This window comes from Acanthopagrus latus, chromosome 7 (genome assembly GCF_904848185.1).
Source record: "Acanthopagrus latus isolate v.2019 chromosome 7, fAcaLat1.1, whole genome shotgun sequence".
In the NCBI taxonomy this organism is placed as follows: domain Eukaryota; kingdom Metazoa; phylum Chordata; class Actinopteri; order Spariformes; family Sparidae; genus Acanthopagrus; species Acanthopagrus latus.
The window spans coordinates 7,572,059-7,598,777 of NC_051045.1; the positions used below are offsets into that span (position 1 = coordinate 7,572,059).

General features: G+C 43.4%; 1 protein-coding gene across 7 annotated transcripts in view; it reads right to left on the bottom strand.

Moving 5' to 3' along the window:
- The window catches only part of LOC119022246 (ankyrin repeat and SAM domain-containing protein 1A-like), a 71,722-nt gene extending 45,043 nt beyond the window's left edge, over positions 1–26,679 (bottom strand). For 4 of the 7 annotated variants that reach the window (XM_037102911.1, XM_037102908.1, XM_037102909.1 and 1 more), the window contains exons 1-5: positions 26,224–26,679; positions 13,409–13,489; positions 12,282–12,438; positions 10,978–11,040; positions 255–551 (exon numbers count right to left, since the gene is read on the bottom strand). In XM_037102911.1, the coding sequence (XP_036958806.1) occupies positions 255–551; positions 10,978–11,040; positions 12,282–12,438; positions 13,409–13,489; positions 26,224–26,402 (777 nt within the window). In that variant the 5' untranslated portion in view covers positions 26,403–26,679. Of the gene's footprint in view, positions 1–254; positions 552–10,977; positions 11,041–12,281; positions 12,439–13,110; positions 13,219–13,408; positions 13,490–26,223 lie in introns of those variants that run through there. The other 3 variants (XM_037102914.1, XM_037102912.1, XM_037102913.1) reach the window with 2 other exon arrangements.
- Positions 26,680–26,719: the final 40 nt, after the last annotated feature.

Sequence of the window (26,719 nt, forward strand, 5' to 3'; positions counted from 1 at the left end):
TTTGGTACAGAGTCACCGCCACAGGGCCCACCAGGGGGAGCAAAGCCCAGCTCTGCTTTGATACCACAGCACTTCCTTTGCAAACTGAGAGCTTAAGAGTTTTACATTTAATCTCAAAGCTTTGGTAGGAAGTAGCGAGAGGAAATGCTGCAAGAACAGATTAAGTTACCCAACATGATTTGGGCCATGACAGTATATTAAGGAACGCCTGAAAGCTTTTTAAGTTCTCACAAATGTACAGACGAATTACACACCTCGTAGTTGATGTCCATGCCGGCGTCCAGCAGCACCTCCACCACAGACAGGTGCCCGTTGCGAGAGGCCAGATGCAGCGGCGTGTGTTTCTTGGTGTTGCAGCTCAGCAGGTTGGGGTGGGCAGTGAGCAGCAGCTTGACAACCTCCAGGCGGCCGTAAAGGGCGGCCAGGTCGAGCGGAGTCTCGAACTTGTTGTTCCTCATGGTGGGGTCTGTCAGCTCCTCCAGCAGCAGCCGCACCACCCCGGTGTGGCCGTACTGGGCGGCACAGTGTAGTGGCGTCTCGTTGTCATTGTTCTGTTGGGGGTGGATGAACGGGTGAGAGGCAGCACAGGGAAACAACAAGAAAATCCACAGGAAATCAGAAATCATCATTAATGAATGGTAATTTTGTAGTCAATTAACTTTGTTTCATGGTTATTTCACTGTTAATGAACAACGAAATGCTTCATTAACCATTAATTAAGCAGTTGTTTATCAAATTTAATAAATACTGTGAAACTCATCTATAAACATCATTTGGATAGCTGTTATATCTTTAAACTTTTAACACTGCTTATAAATGATTTACAAAAACAACAATTTCATTGTTTGTTAACTGTGGGACAACTTGAATTTTGAATTCGCTATAAATTTCTACCATTTATTGATGACTTGTTACCGAAAAGTGAAAAGTAGAAGCAATAAAGGAGATGAGTAGAGAAGAGAGGTGGGCTGAGTCACGTTTGTTAATGAGTAAGAACGGGTGACTCGGTGAGGTTAAACCAATCAGTGCATAGAGCCCGCCACACTTAGCAGATTAAAAAAAGGTCATGAAAAAGCACCAACCACGGTGAAGCACACAGTGAGCCCTGAGGGGGGAATATCTGGCAGATTGTGGAGGGGGCGTGCCTGGCTGGCAAAAATACATGGACTAATGAGGACAGGTGTTGGAGATGGCACCGAGTGCCAGGGGGCAGCAGGGTGCTAGCAGAGGGGCAGAGGCACAGAGACAGGTGGGGAATTAGCGAGAGACACGGAACAAGAGGTCACTGACGACGTCTGACAACGAAGAGTGAGAACTGGCTCGTTTGTTCTGTCCTGTCAGGGCAGTCGCGTCTATACACCATTGTTTCTGCTCACGCACACCAGAGGCGACAATGAAAGGAGTTATAGACCTTTAGACAATCAGGGGAACAGATGGGATTTCATTGTGACTAAATAAAAACAGAACCAGTATTTTTGTGTGTCGAAATCGAATGATCAACCGATTGTTCTAGAACTATGTAATAAAACTACAATATGTACACCAATTTAAATGCTAAGTGGTCTGGGTAACTGACCTCTAAGTGATTCAGTGTTACAAAGAGAAAACAGTGAGGAGAGGACTCTGTTAAGATCGAAATAAATATCCAGCATCATTCATGTTAAAGAAGTTCCCGTCCTGCAACCCAACATTTGTCCCCGTGTGTGTTCAAAACTCCTTGTAGTAGAGCTACAGGCTGCCAGACGAGCAGACAAACAGCAATTAAAACCAGTAATTACAATCTAAACTCAGTGAGTGAGGTTCATTGGATCTAATGACTCGCATGCAGCAACAAGATCGATGTATAACAGACTCGAGGACCTCCAGCACTACTGAACAGCCAGCAGGGGGCCGACCTTGCAACCCGGCATGGGAATACTCTGGACCAGCTCAAACAACAAACACACAGGGACGGCATGAATAGTCATGATCAAGGCTGTGCTACTGGGAGGACATTAAAAACACTGTGAAGAGCAAAAAAATAATAAACAGACTGCTCTCAATCTCTCAAAGTGTGACAGAATTGCCGAAACATGTGCTTCTTGGCAATCTACTAACAAAGCCTGTACAACCAGACAGTTCCTTGGATCTATTAACATGTTGTGCATAGATGGGCGTGGCAGACAAAATGCCAGCTATTGTAGAACCACATGCTCCGAGAGGCAGTCATTCCAGACACACAGAGCCACCTACAAAGGGCTGACAGCTGGCATGAGAAGCCCCCACATAAACTAGCATGATGCCCGTTTTTGGGTGACTCCCAGAGGAACGTGCCAGCTGTGTCACTGAAGACAGGATATCGTCTGCGGGGGGGGGCAACAGGGCAGCTATAGACAGGTGTCCATCGCCCCCTTTGGTGATACTTTCACATAAACCTGGCGCCAGATGGGATCAGCAGGTATCTCCGTCATTGTTAGTGGGATTGAGAGAGAAAGAGAGAGTGAGTATTGTACTATTCAGGCAAAGCAGGTCACAGCTTGAGCCGAGAGAGAAGGAGGCGGAGCTTGGAGGAACAAAACGACACCTGCCGATCAAAAGAGGGAGCTCAGAGGCTGGCTGAGAAAAAGCACACACTTGTTTCGAGTGAACAAAACACATGGAGAGAAAGAAAAAAAAAAGAAGGAAAAAAAAAAAAAAAAAAAAAAGGAGCCTTTCTCTGAGGTAAACCACAGCAGCCTCGCTTTTTCACTGCCTGGGTGGTTTTTGGGGTTTGTGTCCTGAATTCTCCTTTCAACAATCTTCTCCATGACTCAAGACAAAACTCACATGTGCTCGGAGAGAAACGCAGCCGCACCGCTCACGAAAAGAGCACGCCGTCTTTCATCTGTGACGCACCATCGAGCATTTGACACAGCTTTTTCACTCTGGATTTACTCCCGAGTATTAAGATGACTTCAGCGGGGCAAACGTACACGCTGTGATTACATCAGCATGATTCACTTCCTGGGTCTGCTGCTTCAATGGTAATCCATGTAAAAAGGAAAAAAAAAAAAAAACTCACACATGGATTTACACAAAGGGTCCAGACTGTAATGACAGGACATTTTTGTTAACGTGTGTTCCTACAGAAGCAGACAGAAGACACCTTCTGGACTGACACTCCGGCCACAGCGCTTATGACCAAGTGTCTCCCTGTCAGTGTGGTGGTCAGCGCTCTATAGCTATGTGTCAGCCAGCATCTGATCGCATTAAACATGGCTGACCTGCCACTTGACTCACTGATAGGAAACAAGCAGCAATGAGACATCAAGCCTTGCCTCACGTCTTTTGATGCAAGCTATGCATTATTCATACGAAGACCTTCTACTGTAGCGCCACTCTGGAAACTCCCAAACAGCCCCAAAATGATCTCTATGTTAAGTTGTTCTGGTCCTGCAGTAAACTACATATACTGGAATAGAATTTTTATTTATCCATTTTTTTTTCTTTTTCTCAGAGGCCTCTGGGAAGCATTGGGAACATGATACCTCCTCCTCATCACTCCTCATCTTTGGAAACTATGTGAGAAAAAGTAGCTGTTTTGTTTGGAATACTGCTTTTTATAACTTTTAAGTTGTAACTTTGTTATTTGTACTACCGGGATGTGACTTGTTCTTTATGTTTTGCTGTTCATGTCTATGTTATCCCGAATCCCTCTTTGTTCCAATCATACTACTGGTCTCAAAAGAAATAAACCTATATTTTAAAAAAACATTATCCGCTCATGCAATGGCAGAAAAAGGTCAATCCCACTGTGGATAGACAAGGAAAACCCTTTAGATTATAGACTTGACTTTAACTCCTGATCTCCCATTTCTTTGTATGTAGAGAACACAGAGGATTTAGTGCAAAGTTCCAGTGGGTTCATGTGGTTTCATGTGTTTTCAGCATGTTTTTGGTCAAAAAGGTGATTAAATTGTACTGTGCAGTATACTACATTCATCAGCTGCTAAATACACACACCTGCTAGATAAAACCACTTTATCTTCAATGTATGCACGATGAATGCATATTGATTCAAATGCTGTCACGGAAACTACTGCACACAACATTTTATTGAACTGTTAAAATGAAAATTCAATAGCATATTATTGCAAGAACATATTTTCAAAGAGCAACTGACATTTAAATAATAACAATATTCAGATACTGTAATTTGAAACTGGAATAAAAACATTAAAATATCATAAATTCAATAAAACCACATAACAAAAAATAACAAAATGCAAAAAGTTGAGCCTAATTAATATAAATAAATATGTAATGAATATGTAAGACTCTCCTCTCCGATTGGCTGAACCCAAATGTTCCCATAGCAGAGTGAGCTACGCAGTGGGCCTTTGAAACCAGGTCCATCTGGAGTCATTCTTGGCTGAAATAATGCATTTATTTGAAAAAACAAACAAACACCAATTAACCTTGAGTAGCATGTTATCTTCACTTGGTTCACTGTCGATAAGGTAAAATGATTGAGGTCATGTCAATTTATGGCACACTGAATCAGTAATAATGGAATCCTAGTGACAGACTCACCAATAACCAGGCATCGTCTTGATTCATTTACTAAAAGCCATTGGATAGAATCACGATTCTGGATATGGAAGCCACAGCTTCTAAATCCATCCAGTCTATACAGCCACTGCAGGCCCAGGAGCAGCATGATCTAAACATTTCTGTGATTAAAGTGATTAAAATAAGTAAACATGGTTCGAGGGGAGCTAAAACCGGGTAGCCTGGTTTGAAACTATTTTTAGCAGAGCGATAGCCCTGCAGCAAAATAACATTCCAAAACATGACACATTTATATTAAACATGTAAGGACCGCAGCAGGAAACCTCGCTGTATAAAAGAACGGGATCATCCTTATCTCCACTGTACTACCACAGGCCACGTGAGGAGTCAAACAATCATGTACTGACAAGACCAAGCTCTGAAGGCTATTACACAAAATGGCACCAATGACTAGCAGCCATGCTGGGGAAGAGATTAGAATTCATATGGCACAGCCAAGACTTCCTGGACAGTACATGTTTTTATGGAAATCCTGTTGTTACTGTGCCACGGGCGACGTAAAAACCTCATCCTGATTTAGACCTCAGTGCATGTCAAACAAGAAGAGATTAAGATCTCCAATGGTGTCTGCTGCTGATTGATAAACCCCTGCCCTAACCAAGAACATCTGGCGAATACACTCGCATTGTGTTTTTTTCATGCTTTAGAATATTCGGGGCGGGCGGGGAGGGAGGGAAAGGGAAAGGAGGTGCACAGTGACGGAGAGAGCGGATGATGTTATGATTCTCACAACCCACGGCTGGGAGACGGTAACGCGGTTTGACTAGCGAGCTCAGTCACGTGACGAGCTGGCTGGCAGCAGCGCGAGGCAGTGGTTACGTCACCCCTCGCTCCTGGTAGTGGTCGTAGTAGTAGTGGTGGTGGGTGGGGGGAGGTGGTGGTGGTGGGGTGGGCTTAGCAGCTGTTGCAGCTAGTGTGCCAAAGGGCTGCCCGTGCCCATCGCTGCGTGCCTGTCTCCACTGTCACAAGCTGAAATCCTGATAGTTTTTACACATTCGAACAAAACATGGATCTCTTACAAACACACACACACATTTTAGTGTTAAACAAATGTTTTACAAATTAATTATCCAGCTGTTAAACTGCACAATGTTAAAATCTTAAAGAAACACTCCACTATTTAGCATTTATAAGCACCAAATAAACATGAAATAAACAGTTTTGTTTTTTTACACACTTAAAGTTAAAATGCAGTTTTTAAGCGTTTCTTGTTTCTACACTGACCTCCAATAAAATATGTCCACAGGAGCTGACGTTGTTAACAAACGCATCATTACTCATCGATATTTGCCTACAACTACAGTAGCTGCTAACCGTATTAGCATTAGCTGAGACATTTTAATGTCTCATAAACCATTGACTAAATGTTTGTATACAGCCTATAATGTTAAATGTGGGAGCAGGGGAGGGGGTCATCGAGTTAAGGACCGTTGGTCAGACATCACCTTCTGCTCTGGGAAACTGTTGGGTTTTTCTATCATTCACTGAGGTTTTATAAAAAAAAAAACAACAACAACAAAAAAAAACTGATCAACTAATTGCGATATATTTGTCTCCATTTGTCAACGGCCCTGTAAATCCTACAGTGTTTTTTTCCTCTAAATGCACAGCAGCAATAATATAAAGGCTGACTCGAAGAGTGGATTTTTATTTGGACACTGTTACGCATTCCAGAGTAAACAGACTTCGCAGTCCTGCAACTAGATGAATGTCTGACTGGGCTTCCTGCCATAGATTGTAATTCTTTCTCCAGTGGAGTTTTCCTCCCTTTTTCGTTTTTTTTTTTTTTTGCACAGGAAAGAATGGTTTTCTCCTTCATATTCCACTTGAATAAATAGGACACATTTTCAACCAACATAAAAATAAGCCTCAAATATCTTAGATACCATCTCTGCTCTCAAATTCTTGTCCTCCAGCCACAAATGGGCCCCAACTGCCGTAGAAGACACACCCTGAAATTTGCAAATGTGAATGCATGACAATGGAGAAATCTCGATCCTTGTGTTAAATAACAACACGTCCCCTCAAGGGCTCGTCAAATGTGCTTCAGCTATTTCTTGGCACGACAGAGACAAGAACGAGTCCTGGAGGACGAGCGGCGAGCAGAAGGTAAAAGGGAGGAGGGGTGCGATGTGTTGCCGAGGGAAGAGCTGGTCGCTGAAGTGACAGACAGAGGGGATAAATGAGTGCGCTGGCAGACTGCGAGGAAGATAGGGAAACTCTGCTCCGCTGGTAATGAGGTGACCAAAGTCCAAATAAATTCCTTCTACGACTGCCATCAGGAACTTTATTCTATGTCATCTCTCTGAGATACTGCACAGCAAGCCTGCAGGAAGATGTACCATCCAGTTCCAGTGAGAGTATGAGCATATATTCACTCAAAGTCTAAATATTTTGCCTTTATTTTTTACTAAATGTCACTTATAGGATATCACTCAAGGATGAATGTGATTCAGTTCACTTTTGCCTGGTATTACGTACAGTTCATGACGTTTGAGTTCACGTTAATGCCAGAGCACCCGGGCCATCTGAGCCTGGGTCAGAGGAACTCATCTGAACATATATCCTGTTAGACATGTGACCTATATAGGAAGATGAAGCCTGGGTGAGAGGTAGCGTGTTATGAGTCTGGGCAGACCAAGGGCTATATCCTATTATATGGTAATACACAGCATGCATGGTAATTAATAAAAAAAGAGGTCAATGAAGGCATTCATTAAAACGGTCTTGACTGAAGACAGCAATTTTTGCAAAATATTGTAATAACAGTGCTAATGAGATGATGATAATGAATAGAAAGCCTTATACCATCCTTCCTCAAACAAGTATAATTATAATAATCATAATTCTGATTATTTCCTCTATCCAGTCTTTTCATGTCCTGTTTTCACAGAGCAATGCAAAAACACTGTGGAGCTGGAACAAATGAATGATTGGTCTTTGTTAGATCGTTCGATGGATCGTTAGTTGCAGCCCTAAATTGAAAATTGCCCTAAAAAGAGCAAGAAAAGTCAAGGTTGGAGGATTGGTTGGTCATACAAAGAACGTTCACCCAAGGCCCAAGTGACAACAGTCTTCAACATTACATCAACACAAAGCAGGATGTTTTCCTTAAACTAACCAAGTACTTTTGGTGCCTAAACCAATCAAAATGGACCGTCTGACAATGTTGATAACAGTCCAAAAGTCAAAATATGTCACAATATCTGAAGTGTTTGCCAGCAAGCTTATACTAGTTTGAAAGTCAAACCAGAAGTTGCCTGTAGTTTTTGTGCCTGACTTGAGCGCAGAGCCCTTCCTGTGCAAAACTGATGCTGGAGTGGCCTGTGGAATATCCTAGTTTGAATCTCAAGGCCACTGATCACATGAGATGGGAGTGAGAGCGTTCTGGTAGAAACGTGGCAGTGCAACACGGCGGACTGTGTGGAAGAGGACCCACAACCACTTTAGATATAGAAGGCTTGTTCTACGGCAACAAAAACACAACCACACAATCCCCAGTTTCAGGTTAGTTATACACTAATGAAAACATATGAATGAATATCCTCATCCTTATTTTGCCAATAGATCCCCATAAATTCCTCACACCAGACCTTTAATTAACTAGTCATTCTAGTTCTAATGTCTACAACTTGCAACCTGCTTAACCCCAGTATTCAGATGGTGGGGTCAGTCCAGGTCAGGTCCTGCAGTTCATGGTTGGCTCTCACCTACTGAGGCATCTTAAACATCAAAGTGGCCAACCCATTCAGGACACGCTCAGCAGGAGAGAGCACAGAAGTATAATGAATAAACATTAGCCTGGCTGGTTTCCTGGACCGGGATGACAGAGAACTGGACCCCATCCAGACCAACTCCTTCAGTGTCTCTGACAGGAAGACCACTAAAGCCCCTATCGCCCGTGAGTCCAGAACCCCCCTTCAAGCCTCACCATACACCTTTATGTTTGCACAACAACTATATCACCACAGGGTCACTCACAAGCAGTGTATGACCAATAACCTATGGCACGGTCACTATGACAACGTGCCACCTCTCTCTCTCTCTCCTCAGCACCACAAGCTTTCAAGCACAAACTGGGAGGTGGGGAGAAGAGGAAGAGGAGGGAAGAATACACCCACTCACAGACAAGCATGGCATGGAAATCTGTCTTTGATGCTGATGCAAAGAGACTGCTACACTGAAAACCTCCCAGCTTCCTCGTCCTCAGCCTCATGAGATGGCTCTCTGGTCCTGGAGTGTGATGAGAGGGGAGGCAGGCCAAGCACACCCCCCGCCAACTCAGTCACATGATGCCATCAACCATGACCACAACCAGGGCCAAGAGCATCTACAATGCATCCACGTTTGTGATTTATTCATCACGAGGCTTCAATTATTCAGGCTCATAACCAGGTAGTGCCCCCAAAACTATCCCGTTTACATTAGGGCATCATCTGTAAGCCCAGCGGACTACAAGATTCAATGTTAAATCCATCGATCAGACTAAATGGAAAACGAGCGAGAAAACCACTGCAGGAGAAATTTACACTCCGACATACAGCAGCATTTAAGAAAGCCAGCCTCCCCATCCAAACACTAAGAAGATTAGTGCAGGGGAAATGTGACAATGTTCAGAAATAGTGCTCAGCTTTATCTGTAGACCCGGGTTAGTTTCCAGCTCTGCCTGCTCAAAATTCAATCGTGAAGCAACCAACACGGCGTGTTCACACTGCTCACTGCTCTGACTGTCAGCAGCGACACCGTCAGCTCTGCCGTGTCTGCTCAACAGCCATCGTCCTCATGTAAACACGCTGTGGCTGGGGCTTCCCTGGGAGCCTGAATGCAAAGAGGGAGGTGCTCAAACTGAAATATGAAAAAGGCAGATGGTGTGCTGTGTGTACGCCAGAGGAGTCAAGTAAATGAGGGGTAAAGAGTCAAAGTTGTCCCTGGTCTGACCCCAGTTGCTGATTGCCTGGTTCTAAAGGTATCATAGCTTCATTTTTTGTCTTTGATGGGTTCTTTAATTACTTTTTGATCACTAATTATTTAAGAAGACCAGCTACAATGATGCCAGCCAGCAGATCTGTGAGGCTGTATGGAGTTGCTTTGAGCTGAATGCTAATGTCAGGATGCTAACATGCCTTTCACTACCCGCCCGATCAGAGTGGCACATGTGCAAGTGGGTCGACAATCTTGGACATTTTGGTAAAGTGACACCACTTGCGCAAGCACACACACACACAACTGTGGTAAAACCTGATATTTGTAAGGCTAGATGATGATTATGATTAGACTTGCTAATCATTGTTTTTGACTAGTGGTTTCCTGTCGTGGCAAAGCAAAATGTGTGTAACAAACATCATGGTTGTCCATCCAATAGCTGTCCAGATGCTTCATCCATAACCAAAAATATCAACTTCAAGGTAGTGCTAGAGGAAGGACGATCCATCTTCTGGGAAGAAACCTTGCTAGCATGGTAAAAACTGAAAATGGCTGCTGTTGAATATATTCAAAGGGTAATTATGAAACTAGGTGGAGGCCCAACAAATGGGCTGAAAAGTAAGTGTCGTTGGACACACAAACCCTGAATAGACTGAGGAAAAATTTAATATAGTTTTTTTTAAAATAGGTGTAAAGGAACATTTTGTTTGTTACAACTTAACAAATCCAAATAATTGGCTGTTTTCCTTCTATATGTATTATAATAAATTGACTATTTGACTTTGTAACTTGGGTTTACCATTTGTTATAATTAGTATAGTAAAAAAATTGTTAATATGGTAATTGAAAATAACTATTTATTGCAGTGTTTTGCAGTTCATCTATTTGACACTCAATCTGTAGCAATACACAATCCACCAGTGGGGTTAGGGTTACAGAAGACTACCATAAAGATCGTGGCAATTCTAATTGATAGTGTGGTTTGTATCAGTCAATATTTTTCTCATACTGTTGCCAGCAACTGCACTGCTCTAGTCTGCACATTACACAAGTTTTCTTATCAAAATCGCTCAATTTCTAACAACCCAGCACAAACAATTAACATGCAGATTCAAAAATCACCCACAGTGACCCTCAGAGGGCAGACCTTTCTATTGCACAGGGCTGGGAAAACTGTGCTGTAACATACCAGAGATTATTGTTTGTGGTGGAGGTGTATGTAGCAATGCAGCATCACTTAAATGTTAAACACAACATCTGAATTAAGCTGAAGATCACAAGCAAACATGAGCAGAAAGCCAGAGAGCAGGAATCTACCGAAAAGCCTCCCCGCAACTCTGCAGCAGAGCGGCCCCGGCAAGCAGCAGCAGCAAACCAAACCCAAGCACAGCAAAGCCGACACAGCAGGAAAGCAAAGAGGCACGTCAAAAGAAATGTTGTTTCGGCAGCACTGTGTGTACACACCTTGGCATTAATATATGGGTCAAAGGGCCCACAGCGTTTGAACTCTTTATGGTCTACAGAGCTCTGGGAGGGAGGAAGAGAAGATAGGCCAATGGTTTTGGATCAGACAAGCAATGAACAAATGAATGATGATCACAAATGAGTCAAACTAAATAAAAAGGAGAAACAAAATCAGAGTTGAGTTAATGAACAATCATGAACAGGCTGGGAGAAATGACACAAAATGAGAGCAACTGAGTTTTTGTGATATCTTGACAGCGGCTTGTTTTGATCAACAGATTTCAGGTTCGGACTGCATAGAGCTCATAATGGGTCATTTCTCCTGATCCCAAACAGGACAGGCCAGAGACGGTGCCGGTCTTGGGCCCGTCTGTGCGGTAAGCGACCAAACAAAATATGAAACATATGAGTTAAAACAGTTAAAATGGTTAGGGGCAGACAAGCACTTCTCACACTAGCATGGCGTCAAAGCACTTCACAGTAGAATCAGACTAATGATGCACGGATGTTAAAGAACTCTGCACACAGTCTTTTTTGACATTCATTCAAATTTTGTTCACATGGAGTATAGAGCATGCCATGCTGAAGTAGAATTTGCATTTCCGCGTGGCATTTCACAGTTAAAAATGATTCCTTGAAGTGGAAAAATGATCACCTTCCTATGGCTGCTGACTAAACCATTCAAACTGTAATTGTGCAACTACTGAAGGTCAGCAGATGTGTTCAAAAGCAGACAGTTCTGAGAGCATTACCTAATTTATCTTTATAAAGCCACTGCTGACTTGTCTACTTTGTCTTCTGCAGACACAGACGCACATCTTCCAACAAACTCTGATTAGATGGAGGAACAAATATTTTTAGTGCTGACATCATTTCACGCTGACAACATCAGGATGTTAAATGTGTTTAAAAACTGGAACCTGAAAGGGACGATTCTCTACAATCAACAATACATCATTTCCTCTTATCTGCAGTCCTACGTATGCATCTAGAAAGTTTTGGTGTGAGTTGCTGAGTTTTGTTGATGTGTGTCAACTCTCACATAAAATGGAACTAAACGGCACTTGGCCCAGTTTCTGATGATAATTAGCAACGCTGTCATGAGCTCTAGTCTTTCGTCCATGAGTAGATGCAGCCTTCTCATGCAGTTGATACAGGTGACGGGTGTAGGTAAGTAACACTTCAGGTAAGAGGAAAAGCATGTATTTGGGATTTTGGGGTGAACTGTCACTTTTTAGAGTCAAACAGAGAGTCCAAAAACACCACACATACACAAGCACAGACGAGTAAATGCAGCACCTGACCTGCTCGTTGAGTTTGGGGTGTGAAGGTCCTTGGTGGATGAGCAGTTTGACAATATGTTCGTCTCCCTTCCACGCAGCCAGGTGGAGAGGATAGCAGCCCTTGTTGTCGGCGATGTTGGTCAAGGCCTCGTTTCGTAGCAGCGCCTCCACCACCTCGCTGTAGGAAAAAGGAAGGGACAGGGCAGGTCAGAAAAAATGCAACGGCTATTAACCACACTAATAAATACACAAGGCCTTAACAAACAACCAATCAATAGCTTTATGTTCCCAGAGGGACAATTGCCTGTGAGGGCAGACCTTATTTAATGGTGAGCCTGCCCACAGGGTTCATATACAGCACCTTTACCATAACATCTAAAGCATTACTATAAATGCAATAGCATAAAGTATACAGACTTCATTTATAACCACAACAATCAATCTTAACGCAATATAAACACATTTATTCAGTCTACTTACATAGTTCAGAAAATATCTACAGATCTAGATAAGAAAATATCTGCGCATTTACATTAGAACATACTCTATACTCCATACTTTTTCCATAGTCAAATTAAAGCATCTGATGCACTGATTTGATCAGTTTTCTATAAGTAGCTGTAGCAGAAACAAAGGGTAAGTTGAGGCTGCACCAGTGTGTTGGTTTCTTTTATTTGCATTTACACATCTTCATGGTAATGTTAACCAGTCAGTTGGGCAGCGATTTCTAATGAAAGTAGTGAGTTTCAATAAGTTTCAAGTCCTTGGAAGTACCACATTAAAATTCAAGCATTTTCAAGCATTGTTCCAGCACCTGTACAAACCCTAAAATATGCCAATTTTTGTTTACATGAGTGCTGGTGTAGGTGAAACACCAGATTGTGTTGAAAGTCAGGCATTTTTCTACACTCTATGGCCAGGGTTCGAATCCGCCCTGTGGCCTTCTGCTGCATGTCATCCCCTCTCTGTCTGTGCCATTTCCTGTCCAAACCCTCAGCTGTCCTGTCAAATGAAGGCATTTAAGGCCCGAAGAATGTATTTTAAAAAATAATAATAGTAACTATTCTAAACTTTCAAGACTTTAAGACCCTGTAAACAAAAAAATGGGCTGAAATGGGCTCCAACAAAGGCATTTATCACTGATCTACCTGTGTCCATTAAGGGCGGCGTGGTGGAGAGGGGAGTATCCAGTGCTGTCCACACAATTCACATTGGGGCCTCTCCAGATGCTGTGAAGAAAAGAAAGGATTGTTAGAAAAGAAAACACACACACACACACACACACACACACACACACACACACACACACACACACCAAACAAACACTGCCTATCCTTATGTAAAGTCTCTAACTGTGGGTGTGACCGATTCGGTTTTGATCACTATCTAAGGGTCTCTAACAGCAGCAAGTTTACATCACAGCCCAACCCCACCTACACACAGGTGAGGTGGGGGCATGCACTCTCAAATGCACTCTCTGAAATAAAGCTGCAAGGATTAGTCGACAGAAAGACTATTAACTGCTCATTATTTTGATAACTGATCAATTGCTTCAGTCATCTGAAAAGCAAAAATGTAAAAACTTGATAGTATGCTTATGCTTATGATAGGAAATGATGAGTCTTTGGGTCTTGGACTGTCGGTTGGACAAAAGAAGCAGTCTGAAGACATCATTCTGGGCTCTGGGAAGGTCTGACTAAGCATTTTTGACATTTTTTTGACATTTTACAGAGTAAAGTATGATTAAGTTAATCGTTAGTTGCAGCCCTACTCCGTACAAGAATGAAGAAGCTCAGGCCACCAGCAGCAGTATCAAACCAGAAAACCAGGAAGGAAAAGAAACACTATCAGGTCGAAGCAGCAGCTAAGCTGAGCTAATTGCGTCTCATTTACAGTAACTCCATGCAACGTCAGCCTGGTTATTCTGGGTCGTGAAGTAGAATAGGCTTTTGTTATGCAGTGTGAGCAACAAACAAAACAAGGAGACTGAGCCAAAAAGCACCGAAGAGGGTAAAAAGGACAGTGGCCCTGCACTCTCATTCACTTGAGCTGAACTCGGCTGTCAGCTCCGATTGGTTCGTTTCTTTTAATTTGCAAAGAGTGCTGTGGTGAAGAGGAAAGGCCGCGATGATAGAGGGGACGGCGATGAGAGATTGAGGGAGCAATTTAAAAATCTAAAGGCTGTCTGGACTGCCAGAGACTGCGGATGTGAGGCTCTCAGAAGGACCTTAACACATCCTAAATAAATCATGTGACGAGGAAATCCCAGCACTAGTGAACCAAATATCTGAGACCAGAGTCATTTGGCAAACAGAAAGGGAATGGGAGCAAAACCACTGGGCCTCACAGAGAATCAATCATGAATAGGAGAAAAAAAAATAAATAAAGAGAAATCTTACTGACTTTTTTACTATTTACTTAGCTTTTGATATATTATAGAAAACCATCTCAGTGCCAAAGCAAACGACCGACGATTTGACAGTCGCACAGCTTCATAAATTATGACTGACTCGGATTTTGATGCAAGCGAGTAATTTCTTCTATGAATAAAGCCTTTGGAGAAAACTCAGCAGGGCAGGCATTTGTACATCTTACCAGTGGATAAAAATATTAAACATGGGCTCCAGGAGTTGAACACAGACACAATAGGAATCGATCAATGATAGAATCGGTGTGTGAAGACGGCAGGATGCTCGTCCTCCTCCGCAAATCAGCTTCGGTGCGACCGTGCTTCACACACACGGCCCATTTTTTTTGTTGCAGTAATGGCTGTTTTGCCCCCTTAAAATACATCTCCTATAATAGCTCTGAGAGCAGCCTGCAATTACACAGTCAGAGCCATCTCATTAAATAAGTGTCTTGGAGGGCTCCATCGCCTGCAGAACAATGGGCCCGATACAGCACAGACACACAAGGATGCGCCGATCTACTACTCATAACCTAAGCCCTTTATTTCTCACAGAGCGCCTTCTGGGTCTGAACTCACCGAGTCAGGCACCCATGAAGGCAAGGGGACATGAAAAAGCAGGGCGTGCCGACAGGAAATACTCAAGTGTGAAAATGTGGTGGGAGAAAATGCTGGTGATTGATGAATTTCTGTCGATGTGTTGGGGGGGGGGGGGATGTGCAAGCTACGATTATGTGAGCTGTTAAGGCATCAGGCGTACACACTTCCTCTCTGCTCCTACAGAACTCACTGTTGAATTTGTAGTTGGGAGTAGGAAAAAGCCCGTCCTGTGTTGTGCCTGGCCGTTTCACACATCAAAAGGGAATACCACAGAGACAGAAGCAGACCTCTAGTTGTTGTCCTAGATAAAGAGTTATGTAACGGCTTACAGCAACAAAAAAAAAAGAAAAAAAAACAACCCATAAACAAATTAACATAAACATGAACAGAGCAGCGACCACGACTGGAGAGTTTCACAAATTCAGGGATATGGGAGTAATGCAAGAAGGCATGGCGTGCGTTTTCACGTGACGCGGTGACATCGCATTGATTGCCATGTCATGCAAAGCGAACATCAGGACTACAGAACTGTAAGCCGGGGCTGCCTGCAACAGCATGAGATTTTCACAGTATGATAACCATCTTATAAAATATCATTGTGGAAGGGTATCACACTACACATTACATTAATTTCCTGAATGAAATGAAAACAGAAGTGAACAAAAGTTTTATAATAATTACACAAACATTATGTCCCGACAGACATAAACTTGAAATAAATATATATTTTTTAAACAGTTAGGGTTAAAGCTATCGATTAATGTATCTTAAATTATATGTATAATGGATCTTAGTCGAGGATGTTAAAATAAATGCTTCTTAGAAAATATGAATTTCAAATATCTGTGCAACATTAAACTCCTTATGTCAGATGTATCATGAGACACTCTGCAAGATGTTCCTTTCTTATTCTTAGTCATCAGTTGTAAAGAAAAACTGGTAAAAAAAAGGCCAACATTTTTGATGCTTCTGCACACTTTGATCCCCCTCAGCGGTCATGACTCTGATGTGTCATTGCCAGAAGTTCCTAAAAATGCCACTCGGACAACACAAACACTGTGACATCCGCCACATGACCAAACAAAACCTTGCAGGGATGCAATGCATCACAAGACAGCAGCATGATGTCACTCTCTGGTATCTATTTCCATCATCCTGCAGTGATAATCAGTGTTAATTCACTAACATCAACCTGCATGCAGACAGAATGAAGATGTCTGCTCATTACATTTTTCACTGTCAAGTTTGTTACGAGCAGAGCTTCCTGAAGTAGCAGCGTTAAGTGCAGTCCAAGTGTTACGTCCTCATTTTTGGCAGCGCGGCACTCAAGGGCATGAGTCAGAGTGGTGCTCGACAATCCACTTCATCCTCTTACTACGGCTCACAACCAACCTAACCGAGGGGACGGGCTTTGGCCCCATAGTGGGGCAATGGGCAAAACAGAGTTGATTTGGTTTGGGAGGGGACACATTCATTCGAACTGACTGAGGAATTCCTGTTTGAAAGGCTGAGCTAATCCTTAATTTCCCTGAGGGAATATCAGCGGGATGAAACTGGAGTTTGAAAAAGATTCTGGGGGGCTGTAATTCTGTGTCGTACAAAGCCCGGCCAGTACGACAGCAGGAAGGATAATAACATTGCCCCTCTTTTATGTATTTTCTCTGCATTAGTCCGCTGATGTTAGTCACACATATACTGAAGGCGTTTCCAAAATATGTGGGCTTAAACATAAATCTCCTCTGTGTTATGTTCTCAAGTCCAAATGTCATGGAGCTCAGTAATTACATCCACAGATAGAAGAGACTGGAGTTTGGCTTCCATGGATTCTCATACCAAGTGGCTAAACAGTGGGTAGCACAGTATGCTGCTGACAATTACCTGCTTCTCATGGACGACACCAATGAGATAACCAATAATTTTACTTCTTAAATCTTTTAAAAAGGTAACAGTTTTAAAAGATGTTATTGATAACATTCAGCCGCTAAATGTGGCAATCAACAAAATGCTTCATTCATGTTAAAATGTCGCTGCTGTTTGGATTATCTGTCCCCTCAAGTGCACTAGCTAACGTTAGCAAACATGAGGGCATTCAGCCATCCTTCAGTTTCTTTCCACAAACTGGCCACTACCAAACATTTTTACAATGACTGATTCTCAATCATAATTTTAAGGAAAAGAGACTCTTTTTTCTGAACTTTTCTACAAGCGCTGTAAATATTTTGTATTATATTTTTTATGATTTGCCCATATAAAATGTCATCAATATGACCGATAATATTCCATAGCTCCACTGGGAATTGCTGTGCTAAAATTTTGAACCCTCATGGGACATTTATTCCAAATGACAATTGTGTTTTCTTCATTTTAAAGTGTAAAAAGTATCTGCAGTGGCAAACATTTGACTAGATAGTCCAGACTGCATGACCCGAGCAGTGCGCAGCAGTTTGACATCTTCAACCAACTCAAACCAACTTTAAAAACTGCTTACAGCCACTTACTGTATTAAGAGTGTGAAGATGCTGTGCCTGTTGAGTTAATGAAAGCAATTTAGCCTCATATTATTGATTGTATTCAAAGGCTATATTTGCATTATCAGCCAACAGCGTTAATATACTTTTCCCGCCACCAAACCAATAAAGTTATCTGATGCATTTTAATGTATCTGTCAGTTTGTGTTGATCACTTGATCCATATTCACTCATCTCTGGCAGACAATTTAGCAGGTAGAAAAAAGCAGGGATGACTCACATGAGAATGTTAAAATGCCTATCTATTATTTTCCAAGTTAATATGATCAGGATGAACCAGAATGACTAGTTAAGCTGCCCCGCAGAGCTTCTACTTTCAGTGTACGACTGATTTCATGTGTCACTTTAACAACACATATTGAAAGTACGCAAAAGTAAACATCTGCAGTGGAACCAAAAGTCATGAAAGATGATCCCATATTTATACACTGAGCTCTAGGGAATAGGCAAGGCTAAATTCATGCTTAGGTTTAAGCAAATAAGGAACCCAGGTGAGTGAGAACCCAGTGTCAAATAAACAGATTTGTCCTCAAGCCAATTAGTAGTGTGACCACACTGCCAGGGATTAGTCAGGCCCAGGGCACTGAGCCCAGTAGTGACTGGCGCATGTCAGCCAACCTCAGGGAAATTGGGCTTAATTATGCATACTGCTGGCGGGTACTGAAACCAGATGCCCTGCAGCCAGACGGCCAACTTGAGCATCTTCTCCTCAGTGGAGAGACACCGAAGCACCTGCCAGAGTCCTCCAGGCCTGCTGGGGAATACTCTCACTGCCTTAATGAGCTCAAATCTCTGGCAAGGTACCACGCTGGGACCAAAGATCTACAACTGTAATAAAGTAGTACACGACCATCACTCGGTTGTTACAGACTGTATCGAAGGGCAGCGCATACTATAACAAACTTTAAATGTATGACACAGCTCTGACAAGACTTCAACAAATCTATGACCAACATAAATTTCTGACTGACAGCCATCCGTGGAGCCGTACTGCTAACGTGGATTAAAAAAGCACCTTATAAGAGTTAAGGACCATATTCACATGGCGGCTGTTATCTTCAGCTAAAAGGTGGGAAGTTCCGATGTTTTACTGTTGTGTTCCAGGTTCCAGGTCAAATAAACGTAAAGAATTCGACAAATTGTTTTCATTTTATTGCTTCCGGACTAATTAGCAACTAAAAAGAATTTTGAGGGACATGGGGACATTTTTCAAGATCAAGCAACATATTTGATAACCATTAGGCTTCCGGTACACAGCAGCTAACGTTAGCATTCATCCACGTTCCTAGCTAACATTCTAAAATATCAACACGCATCCTGGACACATTTATCCAAGCCTGGAGCTGAAACACACTGGATGTAATCAAATGGTAATGTAAGCTAGGAAATGGTTGAATGCCAGCAAGGGTTTGTCAAATATGTTGTTTTTACCTTGAAAAAAGGACAGATTTTCACTGTCCATCGTCTTTTCGGTTGCTAGACATTAAGGAAGCGGTGAAATGGCAATGATTTGTCAAATTCCATACATTTATTCAACCGCTTTTGACTTCCCACCCCAAGCAGGACGTCGCAGAAAAATGGCCGCCATGTGAATAAGATCCATTCCTAAATGTATGAAGCAAGAAGTCCTCAGATTCATCAAATAATGAAAATGCTAGCCTCAACTTTTACAAAAGACCATGTAGTTCCCCATGTAGTTCCTAAAAAAGGAACAGAAAATGCTGAAATGAAGATGCTGATATCACAGCTAATTTCCATATTCAGTTGTAGCGCACAGCCTTAACTAAGCCTGATTGAGTCTTCGTGGCTCATAATCACACCACAGTGAGCATTTCACAGAGCAAATGTGTGGCAGCAGGAGGTGTGAATAAACTGTGTCTTCCCACAGTCTATGATCAGAGCCGTCCAATGGGCTCTGCCAGACTCGTAATGATGGGCATGAAAAACACAGGTGGCAGGCTGAAAAGGTGGGATGAACACGGAAGGAAAGAAGAGAAGAGATCCGATGGGGCGAGAGCAGAAAGAAAAACGTGTTCAATCACAGGCTGTCTTACATCAAGCCGGCGTCTCCCCCACCGACTTCACAGCAGACGCCACTGCACAACTACAAAAATCTCACTGTTTCGCACCGGCATCCCCTGAACGTTTTGCTTGAAAGAGCAAGCCGATGTTCAGATTCAAACAGAAACTTGCCAAAAAGGATGGGCAATTTCAGTTATGCTGACATCCCACTTCTGGAAATAGCACGCAGCTCCTCTATGAGAGAGCCTTTTTTGGTAAATACTGTTCGGTTTGCCTTCAAGATTCATCAGTAAAAGTCCTTTGACTATGACAGCCATTACAACAACGTCACACCTCGTTCAAGATAAGCTGCATGTGTCCGGAAGTCGTAAACAGTCAGAGTTTGTTGCTAATCTGCTTAGTCATGCTGAGGCCAATCCATACAGGGAACCGTGCCGTGTCTACGCTGTTCGCACCGATATCAAAGTGAAAGGGAAGTACACATCTTAAGATCAGGGCTAATTTGTTTCCTGTGCGAACATATTGAGGGCGCTGCCATTACTCTGGCTCCAAGCACAACATGTTTGAAGTCTGGAGGTGGAGTGGAGGTTGGCGTGGACCCAGCAGGTGGGCAAAAGGACTGCTGAGAGCTGCAGAGTGGGAGAGAAAGGAAGACGCCAGCCAGCAGGGCCAGCCAGATGAAAATGTCTGGGTCGGGGGCTGCCAACAGCCGACCAACACACGTGTAGCCTTGCACAGGTTTGGGGGGGGCTGACGTGTCCAGTCACTGTGGGAACCTCTTCCAACAAACTGGGCTCAAAAACAGAGATCCGGCAAAACCACAACAGCCTTATCTTTGCCATTTGTCCATTTGTTATTATAAGGTTTTCAGTGAATGGGGTGAGAGAGAGTTCACACAAACATGCAAACACAAGAGTCAGTAAATGTGTCCCTGTGTCCTGCTCAGCAACTTTGTTTCTTTTAATACAGGAAGCACAGAAAAAAAAGGAACAGTTTGACAGTTTCTTTCTTAGCAACCACAGAAGTAAGAGTGTGTCTTCACTGTTTGTAATACTGAGAAAAAGCGCTTCTTTAAAACATCCTTTCCAAGGCATTTCTTACAAGAAGGCCTGTCACAGTGACTGCTTTTGTTGGAAGATGTATTTTCCCAGAAACGATATTAGTGGTATTTCAAGCCAACATTTTATCAGGGCTGGGAGATATGGCCTTGAAATAACATTGCGATATTTTTCTGGCTGTATCAGGGTGCACAACATGACTTTGCAACAAAATAAAACATCATGATATTTTTGACCATATACCTCAGTATCAATATTGACACAATATTGTCAAGATGGCTGCAATAGAATCTTCTACGAAACTTTTCCTGTACAAATAAACGAGAAACCCCTGACCCACTTGGATGAAAGTTATTTTTAGCTGCCCATCATTAAAGATAATTTTCTTACACACTGCATGAAAAGGACGCTGTATCTGTGAGTCTCCGCTTCCCCTCACACACATATGTGGAATTCATCACTGCTACTAAGTGCTTTTCTGCCTGCCTTCTCAGTCGACACAAACACAGGCCGTAAACATAACACGCGGAGCATCCCAAACTCAGATGATCCTGGAATGCTAACATGGTGGTGTTGGGTTTCTCCAGCTACCACTGCTCCCTCCTGGCCTGAACCAGCTACAGTTTCTTTTGGTTCAGAGGTCAACGATTGACGAAAATGTGACCGCCAGACCTGTTGTTTGCCCGGCCTGTGGCTACCTCGGGCTGATCTGAGCTTCTTGCCAGTACTGTGAAAGCGACAGAAGCTGCCTTGTTAACGCCGTCTTGCCAGCACTAACAGCGGGCAGTGAGACAGTCTGCCTGGACTTGGACAGCTACTATGAAATCCTGCTCAGGACTGAGGGTGACAGACTCCCGCTGTGCGCCTGTCATCTGCAGATAGAGCAGCCCGAGTCCTACAGTGCACCTTCACACTCACTGAATTCTACATGTGCAAAGCTGCTAATAACAAAGACGCTCCGGGGATATTTTGTTGTTGTTGTTTTTTTTTTTCTTTTAAAAAGGACAGTATGTGCTAGCTCTTACACAGCGGATATTTTCTTGGCTGCTTGGGATGAGCCAGAATTTGCAGATGTAATGGGATGGAATGATCTGGAGTTGCGCCCAAGCCTCTTAAAATGCGAACCAAGTCATTGCGCCGATAGAAACACTTTGCTCCCTGGTAACAAGAGAAAGGAACAACACATTATAGAGGAAAGATATTTCTGTTATATCGAAGTTTTTTGTGGATATCTTAAGCCGGTCTTTAACATCAAACACTGCAAAAGCTCTTCCTGCATTCACCTACAGAAAACATTAGACTTAATGAGTGGGATGCTCTGAATAGGTGGTCCAGTTCGAGCAAAATGACAGCTCCATTTTCTTTGTAAAACCAAAACAGTGAAGAAAAGACCCAGAATGGTCTTTAGGGACTGATATGAATATAAATAGGCATCATTCTACGCTTTGTCAGGGGGACAAAGGACACGGCTGTGAAGCTGAGAGACGAGCCCTCATCTGGCTAAGCTCTCAGAGCGTCTGTCCAGAACTCCATGCATTCCTCTGTTAATTTCCCCTCAGTGGGCAGGCACTCTCTCTGCCAGGGACTTGTCTTTACCTCCGGTCTGACCGCAGCAGCTGCCTCTGTTTGGACAACCCGGGCCAGGAAGTGCTGGTGAAGAGCTCTTCCTGTAGACCTCTGGGATCCGAATGGGTCATGAGGCCCTAGCAAAAACTATGGTATGAACGGAAGCACGGTAAATGCATGCCCTAAAATAGACACCCTGATGGCTAAAATAGATCCACCGAACAGCACCCGGCTTACTTCTGCATCAACCGTCACTGCGCGGTGGCACCACAAAGGTTACAGCACCGTGACCTTCCTACTCAAGTTAGCCCAGCCCACCTCGTTTTGGTGTTAATGGAGCACCGGAGAACAAATGTTAGGGGCGGTGGCGGCGTTAAAACACGCCGGGGTCAGTGTCTATCCCATGGCAACCGCTGGGATGCAGCCTCCTGGGAAAGTAGGCATTCCGCAGAGCAGAGCTGTACACTGCCTGGTTACAAAAACACCGCAAGTCATGACATGCACCCCATTCCATAGCAAGAACGCCAAAAATCCAGTGGAGACACACAGGGAGCACACCTTCATGAAATAGTAACAAAGCCGATTATGTGGAAAGCTTGTGGTTTTGATCTATACGATAAAATGGTAGCTGTTATTGACTGTCTCTGTGCATTATATCCTGCGAGGGACACAACAACAAGTCTAATTAAGCTAGTGTTTAGGTTACAGATGTTTATTACACAAGTGGGAATTAATGTGCTTGTAATGTGCAGCAGGAGTGTGTATAACTGTTGGTCTGTAGTTAACTGTTGGATCTTTGCGGTCATGATATTTGGATTATCAGAAACACGATTATGACTACTGCTTCATCCGTGGAAAACTTGATAATACAGAATAAAATGATGCTCAGTCAAATGCATCTTTAACTTTGTTGATCGTGTGTTCAGTTTCTTCTTGGCAAGTTAATTAGACTCAAAATACAAATATAGGGAAGTCGAGAGAGTCTGTAACCATGACTGTGCAAAAGTTGTTGAAAAAAGGACAAACGGGGGAAAAATATAGAAAAAACGAGGTACATAATCGCCATCTACTATAACAAAAATGTAATGGATGGAAAGGAAATGAATTCAGAGGCAATGTACTATTGACATGATATTATCATGTGTTTTATCTACACAATACCAATAGTTCATGTCTAAATATCATGGACGGTTGTCGTACATATCAGTACAAGCCTAAGGCTGATGTCAGATATTATATAAATATGTTGTCCTATACAAGATTGTTCACATATTGAATTTCAAACAGCTGTTAAGGCATCTTTGGGGCTTTTCTTTTGAAAAGAAAATGCATGCAAAGCCGTCCTGGCATGCATCGATCTTTTGGAGGTGACTTTAGCTTAACAGACCTGATGTAAATGCAGGAACGCAGCACTCTAAAACACACAGACATGGAGGAATTAGTTTCTAAGAATTACCAATTTGTCAATATTTCTTATGTAAAAAGTGGGAGAAAATGGCTCGCCGAGGGATTTGAATGAGGCTGCATGTCGTCTTTGTCATAAGAGGTTATTAACTAAGGACAGCACCTCAAATGTGTGCTTTGATCAAAGGAGCACCGATAATACCGTCTATCGCGAAATTTTGGCAGCATTTGGCAGTATCATGATACAGGATTTTGTATACTGCCTAAACCTGGTCATATACTGCGACGCCCCTATGTTGGCTGTTATGTCAACATGTAGACAGGAACATGTATCGCTCTACGTGATGACGTTACAACCAACATGGGCTAAAATGTGCTTGAGACGGATCCTCCAGATCAAATCTCCTCTGACAGGATTACAGCCGCACATTTCCTAACAAAGGATGATGAACAGGGTACAAATTGATTCTGCTAGCGGGAAGAAAAGGAAACAAACACCCGCCCACAGCCTGTGACACTGTGGTAATTTACCGTGACATCCTTAAAGTGTATTGACATATTGATTATGCAAATCAAATCAAGTGTCATAAACAACAGTGGGAGTCCCCCGGGCTGCCCTGTGGTCTCTAATCCTGCAGCTTGTTAGCTCAGGTGTTCACAGGCAACAGGCTTGGTAAGTCTACACGCCGCTTCTTCATTCATTTCCTGCAAAGTCTAGCCAATAATTTCCCAGCGCTATCATTGCCAAACATTGATTACTCAAGTCAGAACAGATGACACAATGGGTTCTTCAGTCCGCCCACAGATCTGTGAGGAAGAGGCTGAGCCAGCCCTGACTGCATGACATCTCTGAATTGGATTTCCGATTAGACGGGTTTAATGTAATTACCTTGAGTACATTGTGCAGTCTGCTCTGAGAAGCACAGCGATGCATCGCCTCAACTTCGTCGTAACACTTGTCCCTCAGAAGGAGGTGGCTGCCACGGGTGCTCCCATGGGAGCAACATTACATGATGATTGACAGACTTTCACCTGAATACACTCCACATTAAACGTGAGGGTGCAGAGAAGAGGCCACTTGAAGCACTTCTATCCTAACGAGTCTGAGAGCTATATTTCACTTTTATCTACCCAGATAAAAGCCTCGTGTGGCCTTAACAAGTTGGCTCCTTCAAACACCAAGGCTGTTCTTCTTCTCCTCTCTCTGTAGATCTGAACTATGGATGCATTATGAGACTGCATCATGTGGTTTCAGAGCAATATATTCCAGCCCAGGGAAACTCAACAATCCTGTTGTGGTAAGCCTATAATTCAGATGTTCAGATAACATCTGCAGGACAAAATGAAACTCAGAAACTTATCAGATCTATTATGCTGCATCTTATTATTAATAATACCCAGCAGCCCCCTTGTGTGTGCGAAGTTAAAAGGGATTGGACACACGAAGAAGGGACGGTCCAGCTGCCAGGAAGGGATTTGATGCGATCAAAAGCCGTCCGCTCTGAGCAGGGCCTACCAAAGCCTTCGCGAACATCATCCATTTTTTTGGCAAACATGCCCTGTTCTGCCAAATCGGTCATCCGGTGTTACAATCTGAGCATCTACTCACTATTACTCCAGTATGTACACAGGTGGCATGTGGGCGAGGATGACAGATACAGTATATTTACTGTGGCGTACTCTAAATCAGGACTTACAGCTAATAATCAGAGCAGGAATAAAAGCATTTTGGGGGGGGGGGGGGGGGGGGGTGTTAAAAAAACAGATCAAATGTTCACCTCACCATGGATTCACTCTCCTGTGACCACTGAGACAAAGAATAGAAACCTGCCAAACCTTCCACAGCTGCAGGAAGAAAAATGGGGTTTCAAATCTAGAGCTGTTAAAAAAACAGATGAAGAAGAAGAAGAAGAAGAAGACCAAACATGTAACAATAATAAAATGGCTCTGACAAACTGGGTTCCTACTCCACCTCCAGGTCTAGACTGGATGAGAGCGATGAATAATGAATCTGTATTAGTTGTCTTTTTTTTTGTTGAGGAGGCTGTGGGCTGTTTTCTGTCGCAGATTTATGGAGGGCAAGTTGCACAATTACCTGCCAACCAGGCCGTTAGTGCACGTTACCGTGCAGCTGACAGGGGCACACCAGAGCTGGGGAGCTAACAAAGAAGCGTGCCACGGCTCCCTGCGCTGCACTGGTTGTTTGTTTGGCACCGCACAACAACATTACACAGTGTTAACTACCTCACACTGTGCGAAATGGTGCCATGAGCTATTACAGGACGTGATGGGGCAGTATTTGACAGGGAACACCACCGCCGGTTGTCTCCCATTCAGCCGTATCCGCCTCTGCTTCCCCGTGAATCCAGAGAGCCTACCTGAGCAGACTGGAGAGCGGATGAGAGGAGGCGCCGTGCCCGCCGCTGTTGCCGCTTCCACCGATCCCAGACGACCCGCCGCCCGTGCCGGCGGACTGTCGCTTCCCGGATAAAAGCTTCTCCACTGCGGCCAGGTTTCCCGTCCGCGCCGCTTCCAGAAGTTCCTGCTCTTTCCCCATCGTGGATCCCCCGGAAAAAATATATATATTCAGAGGAGGCACGGGGAAGAGGAGAAAAAAGGGGAGGGGGGAGGATAGATTGCGGGAGTGAAATTCCTCTGCGATCCCCCCTTTTTTTTCTCCTTCTCTCCCGACTTCAAGTTATTCCTCAGTACAGCTGCCGCTGCTGGTGTGGCGAGGAAACAAAAGCTCCCTCCGCCGCTGGGTTCGTCCGTCCAGATCCACGGTGCCGCTGGCGCTCAAGGCGGGAGGGGGAAAAGTTTCGTTCAGCAGCACGGTACCACCACCGAGCAAACTTCCTCTGACCAGTCCCCCGA